Source organism: Acinonyx jubatus, chromosome D1 (genome assembly GCF_027475565.1).
Source record: "Acinonyx jubatus isolate Ajub_Pintada_27869175 chromosome D1, VMU_Ajub_asm_v1.0, whole genome shotgun sequence".
Lineage (NCBI taxonomy): Eukaryota > Metazoa > Chordata > Mammalia > Carnivora > Felidae > Acinonyx > Acinonyx jubatus.
Window position 1 is genome coordinate 10,984,078 of NC_069390.1, and position 14,112 is coordinate 10,998,189.

Below are 14,112 nucleotides of genomic sequence, written 5' to 3' on the forward strand. Positions count from 1 at the left end.
GAGACACAGAATTTGAAGCAGGCTCCAAGCTCTGAGCTGTCAGCACAGAGCCCGATGCAGGGATCGATCTTATGAACTGCCAGATCATGACCTGAACCAAAGTTGGATGCCTAACCGACTGAGCCACCGAGGCGCCCCAAAATGAGGTTCATGATAACAATTTCTTTAGCCCTTTATCCCACCATTTATTGACAAGACATGGCTGACAATTGTTCTTACAACTGTTTTCTGTCCATAGGGTTATTTATAGATTGTTCCATTTGATAAAACATTGATTAAAAAAAGAGGACTCCACATCCTATTCTTGGTCCCAGGCAACTGAATTGGTGCTTTGATTCTCTGTCATCCTTGGTCAGACCCTCACCCTCAAACACAAACACAAACACAGATAAGAAATCAACTGAAATTATTTCAATTTATTGCACAAATACTAGTAATTGAGGATACATCAGGAAGATCACAAGTACACTAACAATTATTGATCACATACCACATCACAGGGTGAAGTGGTTATGAAGCAAAAAATGAAGGCTGGATGAACAGGTGTGCATTAGGCAGTCTTCATGGAGTAGATGACCTTCAAGTTGAAATTCTTAGAAAGATAATTTGAAGCAATGAATGTGTGAAGAAGGCCAGTTGTGTGCTCAGGGTATGCCTGAAGTGGGCATATGATAAAAGGCAGGCAGGGGGCAGGACAACTATCAGAATGGTCTTGAGACAAAAATTGTGTCATATACACAGGAAAGATAGAGTCAATAACAGGGTTAAAATATGAATTGAGTTAGAGAAAGAATGATAATGTACAATTGTAAAGGATCCATTTCTCTTTTTTTGCGTTTTTTTTTTTTTGCATTTTTAAAGTTTATTTTCATTTATTTTGAGAAATAGAGAGCAAACAGGGGCAGGGCAGAGAGAGAGAGAGAGAGAGAGAGAGAGAATCACAAGCAGGCTCCACACTGTCAGCACAGAGCCTGACACAGAGCTTGAACTCATGAACCATGAGATCATGACCTGAGTCAAAATCAAGAGTCAGATGCTTAACCGAGTGAGCCACTCAGGCGCCCCGGACTGAATCCATTTCTAGGGTCCTGGTAGACCAGGCTTTGGAGTTTGGATGGGAATATATATGCCATGGAAGTGATGTGATCAAGAATGGTGATACAATGTAACAAGCAACACAGTGAAAGGGTATATTTTCATGTTGCTATCAAATTTTGAGGAACACAATTTTATTTCAGAAAAATGAAAGTAGAAAACCTGAGGTTCTAAGGCTAGATTAAGCATACCAAGTGTGTGGTTATGTGATCACTTTTATGGCCTGGGGAAATTAATCTCTCCCTGTCACTTTTTAATTTTGGCAAAGTATATAAAACATAATTATTTTATTAATGACTTGTGAATAATACCCCAAGATGACTCTTCAGACCCTCCACAGGACTCGTCTGCTTAAGCTAAAGATGTGAATTATTTTTTCCTCCTCTTACTAACAAAAACATCCACAGCAATGTAATCATTTTGCTTATTTTTCTTTGTGATTTTTGATTCGCAATCTATTCTCTTACTTCTCATATCACATATACCTGCATTGTCTCTTTCTAAATGCTTCTGCAGATGTTCTATTCACTTACCACCAGCCCCTGGTTCAAATTTCTCTGCACCTCTGGCATTCATTCGCCATTGCTACTTGCTCTCCCCATCTCTGTGCCTCACCTGGAGGCAGACTTCTCTCTTGCCTACCACACCCAGGACAAGACCTCTCTTGTAGACTTCTCTCTCACCCTGCCAGCAGATGCTGTCTGAGCTGGTGAGTTATTCTCTCTTTATCTGACCTCTCTCTACTTTGAACTATCTGCTGTCTACTGTTCCACAATGCACTTTTCTAATTCTTGTATCTTCTACCCTAGAATTTTGTCCTTCCCATCACCCCTGTGATTATAGGCATGTGAAAGTTAACTTGGCTTCCCTTTTATCTCACAATAATTCCCCCAGAGTATTAATCTGCTTCATTAATGATCTCTCCAATAATGACACCAAATTTCATTTTGACCAAAACTCTGTATTAGATGCCATCAGGCTCTCTCTACTGCATTTCTTTTTTGTCTCCTAAAAATAAAATCTTAAGACTGAGCTTAATTTAGGTCTATAGGTGCTCCTCCCTCATCAATGCATACTTTTTTTTTTTGTGAGAGGGAGAGAGAGAGAGAAAGCATAAGTGGGGGAGGGGCAGAGGGCAAGGGAGAGAGAATTCTAAGCAGGCTTCACCAGTGAGGAGCCCAACTCGTGGCTCAATCTCACAACCATGAGATCATGACTTGAGCCAAAATCAAAAGTCAAACACTTAACTGACTAAGCCACCCAGGCACCCCTCATCAGTTCATATTTCTGACTTCCTACATCAGATTCATCAATTCATATTTCTGACAATCCATGTTTCACACACACTTACCAGGTATTCTCCTTTGACCTTAGACCCAGTGACGGAATGTGTTTATCAACCAATCGCTTATCAAATCTTGTCTTTTAATTCAACTTGTTAACAACGTCTACCAATTTCTCTTTCACTCCATGTTTTAGGTATGACCATTTCTCTCCATCCCCACTGATTCCACTTAATCTCAAGTCCTATTCATTTATTCTTCTTCCATTTCAAATTCCTCATTAAATGATCTTCCCATTTATGGTTTTCCTGTTTTTTTACCCATCCATATCACCAGATACTGAGTAACCTAGTAAAACTCCCCACTGCTCACTCATCATTCTGCAAACATTATTGAACAAAATTGTGTCAGTGAATGTGAAATATGAATGATTCAGAAAATATACAGATTTTTGTGAGACTTTGTGTCTTTGAAAAAAATGTATGATCATTAAGGGGATGTAAAGTATTTGCATATGGAGGGGCACCTGGGTGGTGGCTCAGTCGGTTAAGCATCTGACTCTTGATTTCTGCTCAGGTTCATGAGTTTGAGCCCCATGTTGGGCTCTGTGCTGACAATGCAGAGCCTGCCTGGGATTCTCTCTCTCCCTCTCTCTATACTCCTTCCACTCTCTCTCTCTCTCACTCCCTCTCTCCCCAAAATAAATAACCATTAAAAATATTTGCATGTGGAAGTTATATATAGTGTAAGGTGTGTGTGTGTGTGAGTATTTGGTTTGAAAAAAAATTATCATTTAGAGAAAAGAACAATTTTGACTGGAAAAACTTAAAGAATGAGGAGGGACTTAAAGTAGGGATTGAAGAAAGAAGAAATTCAAGCAAGCACAGAAGAGATGACAGAACATTTCAAGTTGGGGTGCTGATGCGAGATGGTCAAACACAGTGTATTTAAGAGAGAAAATTGAAGTGGAATTAGAGAGTGGGGCCATTTGAGTTAGTTTTAAGTGTGTGTGTGTGTGTGTGTGTGTGTGTGCCCACAATAGACCTTTGATCCTGGCAGGTAAGTTATTCCTAATGTCTTAATTTTACATATGAGAAAAACCAGATTAAGTAAAAAAAAAAATTAAATAACTTCCCACAGCCCACTCAACTAATAAGCAATAGGCCTGGGATTCCAATGCGTTTTCTAAGATCTGTGATCCTTCTAACATTCCATGTTGGACTCTCCACATAAGATCAAACATAAGCAGGAAGCATCCATTGCTAAGCTGATGTGATAAACATCCACCGAAATGATTAATAGAATAGAATTCTTTTCAAATTTCCATCTGACTATACTCCTATTGCTAATTATCTGCCAATTGGCCTCCTTCTCACCTCCAAATTCACCTTAAAGTAATTTCTTTCTTCTTCGCAACTCAACCTGGCACCTGACCCAGTGGTATATCTTCTCAGAATGTTCCCCCATCCACTCCATAAATACACTTTGAGCTCCCATGATATAGGAAACTGGGAAACATGAAGTGAAAGAGACAAGTGTGGAAAACTTAGAACACTTATTTGGTCCTCAGTATACATTTGCTGAATGGGCTTTGTCCTTTAGGTGCTTACAGTCCAGTAGGGGGACATATATCACGCACATCTGTAGCCCTTACGAACTCTGAAAAGGGCTAAGAACCAAACATGACCGAACTGTCAAAGTTTAACTCATCTCTCAACCAGACTTCCTCTTGTTTCCTCTATTTGCACCATTATAGGCACAGAGTAAATGCTAACTGATTATTTGTTGACTTCCCACAAAAGTAGGTACGAGACAGCAATAGAAAACAAGAAAAATAGGAGTCAATCATATCTAAAAATGGGTGAGGCAGGGGGAGTCTAGGTGAGCAGAAACAACAGATAGAGTATTACCATCTGGAGAATAAATCTTAATGTAAAACTGGCAGACCATAGAGAGAATTGAAATTTTGTCGGTAGCCCCTTAAACAAAGATCTTGGTTTTTTCTAGACCTTTTGCTGTGAGTCAGAATGTTCTGAACACATAATTCTTATGAATCAGCAGGAGAAGATGTCTCCCCTTTGTCTTCCAACTCACTGTAAATTGGCGAATATATGTTTAATTCTTCATAAAGACGATCTTCTGGAATCTGATGAGGGAAAAATGATTTAATATTAATCACCAGGAATTTTCCACCACTAGACGACTTGTTTGAGAGATCTATCTCATCTCTTTTGACTTTCTGAGTGTCACTCTCTTTCTCATTACACTGTAATTATTACTTCCATCTCCAATAAACCAAGCCAGACTGGCTGGCCAAGTGGGCCCAGGAGAAATTACATCAGTCAATAACAAGCTGGTGAGACTACTGTGTCTGAACTTTGGTATATCTGCTGTCTTATTTATCTTTGGAGGCAAGTGATCAAAACAAAAAAAGGCCACCAGACTTGAATGCTTTGGCAAATGGACAGATGAAGGGAGTGTGTATCATCTGGAAGATTTGAGTCAGTGCTTGTGCAAGTACTGGTGAGTCCTTTTCGTACATCAAAGGTATAATGGCTGGGTAAGGCAAGCAGAAATGTAGTTGGTAATCATGAATTAGGAAGGAAAGAAAATTGAGCCTTCAGAGCAAGTAAGAAGGTGAAAGCCAAGAAAAAAGAGAGAGTAGGAACACATATGAGGGACCTATTCTGGAAGAGAAAATAAGCCCAGATACCTGGGAGGTTCCATCACATGCTACTTTCACATTTGTCTCTCATGCTCAACCCACAGCCTTTTCTAGAATTATGAAAACTCTACTTTCCTCATGCTCAGTCATGAGGATATACCCAGAGATTGGGGCTTTTACAAGTGGAAAAATGTGATTTAAAATACGAGATTTGGGAACCAAAATACTGAAACATGAAGAAATAATTTTCTAGAAGAAATGTTCCCAGAGATCCAGGCCGTACTTTTAAGATGAAGCTCAAATTCTTCAGTTTGTCATTCAGGATTATCAGGCCTCTACCTACCTTCTTTTCCTGGAATACTTCTCCAAGGCCATAGATCATGAGTGACACAGCACTACAAAACCCCAGGACGGTGAGAAACAGGATCATTGCCACGATCTCCTGTTGAACAATAACCAACAAGACAAGTGGAGTCACAAGGTAGATGCCCTGAAAATGTGCTCCATTATAGCAGCCCCTGATTTCATCACCCCCTCAACATGATCAGTCCCAATGAAGTGACATACGCATGGGGACACCACACGATGGTCATCCAGGCAGGTGACTCCAACCTCACAGAATTCAGCTGGGAAGGGGTCGGCAGCCAGCATCTCCATACATGCACCCCCAGAACACTACCCCAGAGGTTACAGCAGAGGATGGGGTTCACGGAAAAGGGAAAGAGAGCTCTTACTTGGACTGGGAGTCAGAATCTTAGCACTTCCACAAGAAATACATACGGTGGAAAACCAAGCCACAAAGCAGACATCTCCACCAGCTTCCTGGCAGTTGTAGATATGAGGCCAGCAACTCGTCAAGTTGATGGTCAGGATGAAGATTCCTATTCCTGCAACGATGCTGCTGACGGTGTTTGCTCCCAGGCTTCCCCACACCTGATGGTGAAGGACAACACTCAGACCTGGGCCTCCATCTGCCAGCGCATTCAGTAGACCTCCATGCATTCTGACGGCTGGTTGCATCCAGTAAATTCTGCCTTGGTTCCAAATGTAAATTGAAAAAGGAAATCTTGGCAGTGTACTCATTGTTTACTAAGCATCTATAACCTTCTTGCTAGGACTGTAGTCAGGAAGGCCCTTGTGGACACACATCATCTCTCCTCAAGCAGTCTCCTTAATCAGAAACAAATCAGGGGCGCCTGGGTGGCTCAGTCAGTTAAGCCCCCGACTTCGGCTCAGGTCACGATCTTGCAGTTCGTGAGTTCGAGCCCTGCGTCGAGCCCTGCGTCGGGCTCTGTGCTGACGGCTCAGAGTCAGGAGCCTGCTTCCGATTCTGTGTCTCCCTCCCTCTCGGCCCCTCCCCTGTTCACTCTCTGTCTCTTAATAACAAATAAACATTAAAAAAAAAAAAGGAAATAAAAAAAGAAACAAATCATCCATTTGATCATATGACTGTACTCACAAGGACAAGGCCCAGTGTGCAGATATTTCTTAAAACAAGTGTCAAGGTACTGATGCTTTACTGTCTTTTTAAGAAGACGATTGATATTGTAATGGTTATATTTTTAACCAAGAAATGGTTAAATGGTCTTTTTAACCCAGAAATGGACCTGAATATATTTTGCCAACCAACACAAAGTAGATTGGATAAAAAAAAAAAACCACATCCACATTCACTCATTATAGGGGAGATGATGGCACATCTCCCTCAAGACTCCTAAAATTCCATTTTTCTTATTTTCTCATGGATGGATAAAGACAGAATTGCAACTCACCAGATATATGGCATATTTCTTTTCAGACAGAATTGGAAAAAATCCGGAAATAGCAAACTGTTCAAAAGGAAGGAAGGGAGAAATAAAGTGAGTCTCTGTCTGTCTTTACTTCCCCTTTCTCCCCTATCCTCCAAATGTAAGGTTAAGTTGTGGGTACTCTATAAAGCTATGTATTAATATTTCCCATAAGCTCATCATTTTTGTCCTATAGGGTGCTTCTCAAAATTAAGTGTGCATATGAATCATGTGACAGTCTTGTTAAAATACAGATTATTATTTTTTAATGTTTATTTATTTCTGAGAGAGAGAAAGAGCAGGGAAAGGGCAAAGAGAGGGGGACAGAGGATCTGAAGTGGGTTCTGTGCTAACAATGGGACTCTAACCCATGGACCACGAGATTATGACCTGAGGCGAAGTTGGACACTTAACTGACTGAGCCACCCAGGCATTCCCAGATTACTTTTTTTAATTGAAGTATATGTGACACACACACAATGATACATTAGTTTCAGGCATACAACATAGTGATTCGACAAGTCAATCCATTACGCTCTGGTCACCACAGGGATAGCTACCATCTGTCCCCGTACAACGCTATTACAATACCACTGACTATACTCCCTATGCTGTGCCTTTTATTCCACGACTGATTCCTTCCATAACTGGAAGTCTTTATTGCCCACTCCCTTTCACTCATTTTGACCATCCTCCAACACCCCTCCCCTCTGGCAACCTCCAGTTTGTTGTCCGTATTTATGGGTCTGTTGCAAAATGCAGACTTTTATCCAGTAGGTCCTGGAGGGGGCGTGAGATTCTTCATTTCTACCAGGCTCCCGAGTGATGCTGATCCCGACAATCCATGAGTTACTGTTGGAGTAGCAAGGTCCAGCAGACCTGGTACATGACTGTTGTAAAATGGCTCTCATTTTGTTGTAATTATTTGTTTGTATGAGCATCTTGTGTGTTAGAGTGTCAGCCCCTTTGGGCAAGAAGCGTGTGTTTGTGGCATGCATATCTTGGGTCTCACATAGGTCATGTAGACATAAAGTAATTATGAAGATGTACATGGGTAAAGATTTCTTGAAAATATAAGTCAATAGCACAAATTCAAAACAATTTCAAAGGTTCAGAGTGTATGATGGGTAGAGAGACACCTAATAAGCAAAGTGTATGGAATGAAGGACAGTAGAGAGACGTGTCAAATAAACTATGGCAAAGTTTCAAAAAGAGTCATGAACGGGTACCTGGGTGGCTCAGTCAGTTGAGCTGACTCTTGATGTTGGCTCAGGTCATGCATGATCCCAGGGTCATGAGCATGGAGCCTGCTTCAGATTCTCTCTCTTACTCTCTCTGTCCCTCTCCCCCACTTGTGCTCTCTATCTCTAAATAAATAAATAAATAAATAAATATTTTTTTAAAAGGAGATACAATGAGAAAGCACCTAAAAGAGTTTCCAGGACATAGTATGAGTTTATCAGATGCCCTTGGCCTTGTTTGACCTTGTCCTCCTCACCTCCTCAGTCTCTTCCTCCTGCCATCATGAAGATAACTTGACTGACAAATAGTGTGAGGGATATTTTTCTGGAATTAGATTCTGAACGTTTATTTATTTATTTATTTATTTATTTTGATGTTGATCTCTATTTTTGGGAGAGAGAGGAGACAAGAGGGAAAGGTGCAGAGAGAGATTGGGAGACACAATCTGAATCAGGCTCCAGGCTCAGAGGTGTCTATGCAGAGCCCGATGCAGGGCTCAAACCCAGGAACCATGAGATCACGAGCTGAGCTGAAATCGTACGCTTAACCAACTGAGCCACCCAGGCGCCCCTGGATTCTGAAAGTTTCGATTTATTTTTTATTAGCTAAATGTCCCTTGGGCAATTCATTTCACTTTTATTAATCTCAGGTTTCTCATCTGATAAAAGAGTACTAATGTGCTTACCCCAAGTGCTTTGTAAACTGCAATATATATATATATATATATATATATATATACTCTAAATACTAGAATAAATAGTTGGTTAGATCCGATGTGGGCAAGAGAAAAGCTACATGCAGTGTTATCTCAGAGGCAATTGTAGATGTTTACTCACAAACATTGCTCCCCAGAATGGGTAGCCTGCTTTAAATGATGAAAAAAAATCTTCCTTAAATTCGGAAGCATTGATCGCAGAGCAGACGATTATTCCAAAACAAAGACATATCAAAGCAATCAGAATTTGTGTTACCTGTAGAAAAAGATGCATATGTTTTGTAAAATAAGAAGGTATTTTTTCAAGACTGCATCAAAGTCCTTATGATGAAGGCCAAACATGAGAAATTGCTTGGGTGTCTTAAGCCATCCTGAGACAGAATTCAAATGCAATATTTTCTAGAATCATCAGGCCCCTCTAAGAATGGATACAGGCATGATCTGATGCAGGGATGGCCAATGCATTTCTCATGTGCCTTTATTTACATAGTCATGGTAGACATCAATAATTGTTCTTTCCATCGAGGTGCAGACAACAATTTTTAATTTGATATTCGTGATATTAACCCACCAGCAACTGACCAGTGTTGGCAGATCCTCTTTGCCATTCTTCTCCTAGTCTTCATGAGGAAATGCTTCTCTCTACTCAACCGGGCCCCATGTTGCCTCCTCATCTACTAGATTTTTCATGCCTCATGAATCCAAGTGGGGAAACTGTTCATACACCCAAATACTCTGGCTCAGAGTAGAGCCAGTTCTACTCTGGTTGATGTGGGAAGATGCTCACTCACCCCCAGGAATTCCAGCTCCCTCCTCAAAAACCTCAGCCAGGTACGGCTTGGTGGGGCTGAGGCAGCCTCCTCCCGTAAGGCGTTATCATGGAGAGATACTTCCGAAAGTTCGATCTGGGGCACGCTGTATAGTTTAAGCAGAAATTCAGCCGTGAGAAAATTCTCTCTCTGTGAAGTTCTCAACTGACAGGAATGGGGGGGAGGCGGGGATTGACTATTTTCTCAAAAACAATCTTTCAGTGAAAGTCTTCATTATAATGTATAAGAAACTGAGTCAAAGTTAGTGGCCAAGATCACTGTCTGGCTAGTGATTAGATGAACAAAATGGAACAAAAAATGAGCCAAGTCTTCTTATTCTTGGTGTGGGGTCACTACCAAGTTCTTTCTCAGTGATCTACGCTGATAAATAAACATAAAAGCAAACAGACACGTTTACCTGTGTCTCTCAGTCTTTTTAACCCAGAAATGGACCTGAATATATTTTGCCAATGACACACTCACGTTCATGTGCACAAAGGAATGGCTTTTAAGGGTTGATTAAATCTCTATTCTTGTTTTCAGCCTCAGAGGAGGCTAACCAGAGCTACTGTCCTTTCTAAAACTTTGGAATATACTTAACATTTTGCAATAATATTCAGTCCAATATTGATTCCCAAAGCTCTGTCATCAGCCTCTCCTAAAATCTTTAAAAGGAAAGTCTTAATAACATGCCCATCTTCAGTATTCAAAGGAAAACTGAATTATGCACCTTCCCCGCCACCCCCTGTTTTCTCTCTAAACAGTGGGACAGGATTCCGTGGAAGGAGATTCACAAAGATTAAACCACGGATGAGCCCAGGGTTGTTTTGAAAACCTTCTCTCCCTGAACACACCTCAGATGCAGAGGCAAGAAATCTCAATCTTCGTTAGTACGAAACTCCCCTACCTCAACCCCACAATATAAGGTCCTTCTGTGAGGAAGTTCACGTTATTCCCAGTTCCCAAGCTGAGCGAAAACCTTCCTCCCCATCACCCAGAGAGAACGAACTACTGGCAAAGTATAGCAGATAGCTTCTTTATACTCGATGTATTCATTAAACCAGATGGGTCTGTGCCTAAATCCATGAATTGGTGTCTCCCCGGCACTGTCACTATCACTGGCCCACTGGGAACAGAAAGAAAACAGTAGCCTGTACCTACCTGGAGGGGCTTTGTGACATTGGGAAAGCAAGACCTGCCCTGCTACTACTTTCTGTGTCCATTTTTTCACGAGCTGAGCGAGCGACCCGTGAAGAATGCTGTTACGATGAGCCTTGGTGGGCTTCCTCTCGCCGTGTGCTCCAGATGGTCAGTGAGGATGGGTTGTCTCATGACCTTGATGACTATCTTCATACTCAAGGCATGTGTCCCACAGATAAGCTTCCCAGCTGATAAAGAGCAGTAGGTTTGTTTGTGGTTTTGTTATATCGAAGAACAAAACTGAGGGACTGAACAGGGACAAGTATGGAATGAGGAAATTTGAGACTCCTGGAGAATAGACCCGCCTGCGACCCGGACCATTTACAGAACCAGAAAGAACAAAAAAACAAAAACAGTTGAGTGGAGACTGAGGAGGTGAGAGAGAACCGCAGGACAGAAAGAGATGTTCTTCTCTTCTGGAGCTTTCTCTACTTGGCCGTTTCTGTGCCAGAAGTTTTCCAAAGGTACCCTTGAGAAGCCTGTGTTCCCTGTTTATTTTTTTTAATTTTTTAAATGTTTATTTTTGAGAGAGACAGAGAGGGGAGGGGCAGAGAGAGGAGACACAGAATCCGAAGCAGGCCCCAGGCTCTGAGCTGTCAGCACAGAGCCCGACGCGGGGCTTGAACCCACAAGCTGGGAGATCGCGACCTGAGCCAAAGTCAGGCGCTTAACCCACTGAGCCACCCAGGCATCCCGTCTTCCCTGTTTAAAGTGTACTTGCCTTCACGCACAATCAAAGGCTGAAACACTGTCTGCAAGTGTGTCTTAGCCTCTGGATCTCTGAATTGGACTCTGACGTCAATATTTATTGTCTTTCTCTCTCTTTCTGACTTTTGGACACTATATGTATGAGTCTGCAGCAGACAGGCTCCAAGACTGGACAGGAAGAATGCCGTGGGCCTTTCCTGATAGAGTGTGGCAGCTAAGTGTTCACACGAAAGACTCCACGAGCTGCTAAATGTTACACTGACTCTGCTGCTTTGATTTCTGTGATGGTGAGGATGCGGCCATGGAGAAATAAGGGGCGTGAACTTGGTAATAAATCTTATAGGCCGATCGAAGCAGCATCGGACCGAGCAAGGTATCTAAATTAGGGTCCCAGCTTAATGAAGGTGCTCATTTTAATAGCATAACTAGCTAGAAAAATGAATACACAGGTTAAGATTCACAGATCTGGGATTGTTTTATTTGAGTTTAACTACAGACATAACCCAGAGTGGCTCTTCCTTAAACTATGAGATACTACAAATTGCACCTTTAGTCACCTGCAATGTGTCTCTGAGATGTGATAAAATTCCCCCTCATTCTCCAGGAAACTGAGATATGTGTGTGAACAGAGGACATTACATGATATATAAGCATACCTTTCATGACAGAAATTTACTAACCCATGTGCCATCTTCCCACTGTGCCTCTGGCAACTTGTGGACCTAACCAATGTCTTATTGGAATTAAGAAATAACACTCCTTACATGTACCCCAATGTTTATAGCAGCACTCTCAACAATAGCCAAATTATGGAAAGAGCCTAAATGTCCATCAACTGAAGAATGGATAAAGAAGATGTGGTTTATATATACAATGGAATACTACTTGGCAATGAGAAAGAATGAAATCCTGCCATTTGCAGCAACATGGATGGAACTGGAGGGTATTATGCTGAGTGAAATAAGTCAATCGGAGAAGGACAGATACCATGTTTTCACTCATATGTGGATCTTGAGAAACTCAACAGAAGACCATGGGGGAAGGGAAGGGGAAAAAAACAGTTACAAGCAGAGAGGGAGGGAGGCAAACCACAAGAGACTCTTAAATACAGAGAACAAACTGAGGGGGGATGGGGGAAGAGAAGGGAAAGTGAGTGATGGGCATTGAGGAGGGCACCTGTTGGGATGAGCACTGGGTGTTGTATGTAAGCCAATTTGACAATAAATTATATTCATAATAAAATAAAATAAAATAAAAATTAAATTAAAATAAAATAATAAATGTTTTGCAAATGGAAAGAAAGAGAAAGAAAGAGAAAGAAAGAAGAAAGAAAGAAAGAAAGAAAGAAAGAAAGAAAGAAAGAAAAGAAAGAACACTCGTTTACTTACATATTTATCCAGAAAGGACATCAGGCTCTGGGTCAGGCACTGCTCTGTCACCGAGCATGCAGGGGTTGATACCATGGTCCCAGCACTGGCCCCACTCACCCTCACAAGCTAGCAGAGTAGGACGTAGATAAATGAGATCAGGTCTCCAATATGTCAGATGCCGCTGGAAACACAGGAGATTGTAACAACTCTACCTGATAAGGGCTACGCAACGTTCAAGGAAGAGATTCCCTGAGCCAAGTATCATTTGAGCCAGGATTTAAAATTGCTTGCCTCTCCCTCAGTGAAATGAGACCACATCTGCTGGCAAATTGCCTGAAGAAATGCCTGTTGATGGTGTTTCCTGGGAGCCCGGAATAGTGCATGATGCATGCAGCAAAAAATTAGAGACTAGGCTTGAGATTTAGACGGGAAATAAATGGAGGATGGTCTTTGGTGTTCGGACAGGATACTCGTTTGCAAGAATTTTCAATAGCATAATGCAGATCAGAAACGGAAGACATATCTTCGGGCTTCCAGACTGTTTCACACGTGGGTTTCACCAGCCCCCTCTTCCCACCGCTCCTGAGAGGGCTACCCTCTCCTGGACCCACATGTGGGTCCTTTCAGCACGCACTGTTGTCTTTCACAATCGTGAACACTGAAACCTAGGCCAACATGACTTTCCTGTTTTGGTGGAGGCAAAATCGTCCAGATGAGTTTTAATCATGCCTCTGCCTGAAAGGAAGAGATAATAGTTAAAGGTTTCCCGCAGGCCGTGCATTTCCTCCTCTGGGCAGTGTATTTGCAGGCACTTTCCATCCATGCAACATCTTTTCCACGAGCGAAGCTTCTTCTCCAGGTACACTACATAATGGATTTGTCTTTCCAAACTCAGAAGAAATTTGCTTTCAGATCCCATCTGAACAACTGTTTTCTCAAACTGAATGCTCAGTTTCCTTGAGATAAGTAGGCACCAGTTTGCATGTTACAAATGGAAAGTTGCTATCTCTTAGCGGGTATTTTCTGATACTCCCAAAGGAATTATTACAGCCTTATTCTCTCTGTCTCCCCCTACCCACCCTCTGGTTTCTACAACCCAGAGTATGGGTTCAATAAATACAACAGAGGGATGCCTGGGTGGCTCAGTCGGTTAAGCGTCCAGCTTTGGGTCAGGTCATGATCTTGTGGTTCGTGGGTTCGAGCCCAGCGTCGGACTCTGTGCTGCTGGCTCAGAGCCT

At 41.9% G+C, this 14,112-nt stretch overlaps 1 protein-coding gene across 1 annotated transcript; it reads right to left on the reverse strand.

Moving 5' to 3' along the window:
* Window positions 1-396: 396 nt before the first annotated feature.
* LOC106977917 (high affinity immunoglobulin epsilon receptor subunit beta) lies at window positions 397-11,206 on the reverse strand. The gene is made up of 7 exons (XM_015075493.3): window positions 10,758-11,206; window positions 9,579-9,702; window positions 8,909-9,043; window positions 6,816-6,872; window positions 5,824-5,976; window positions 5,387-5,485; window positions 397-4,524 (listed from the first exon to the last, which is right to left on the reverse strand). Exons 1-7 carry the CDS (start codon window positions 10,817-10,819, stop codon window positions 4,426-4,428), a joined length of 729 nt encoding a protein of 242 aa, XP_014930979.1. The 5' UTR covers window positions 10,820-11,206; the 3' UTR covers window positions 397-4,425.
* Between the last annotated feature and the right edge of the window lie 2,906 nt (window positions 11,207-14,112).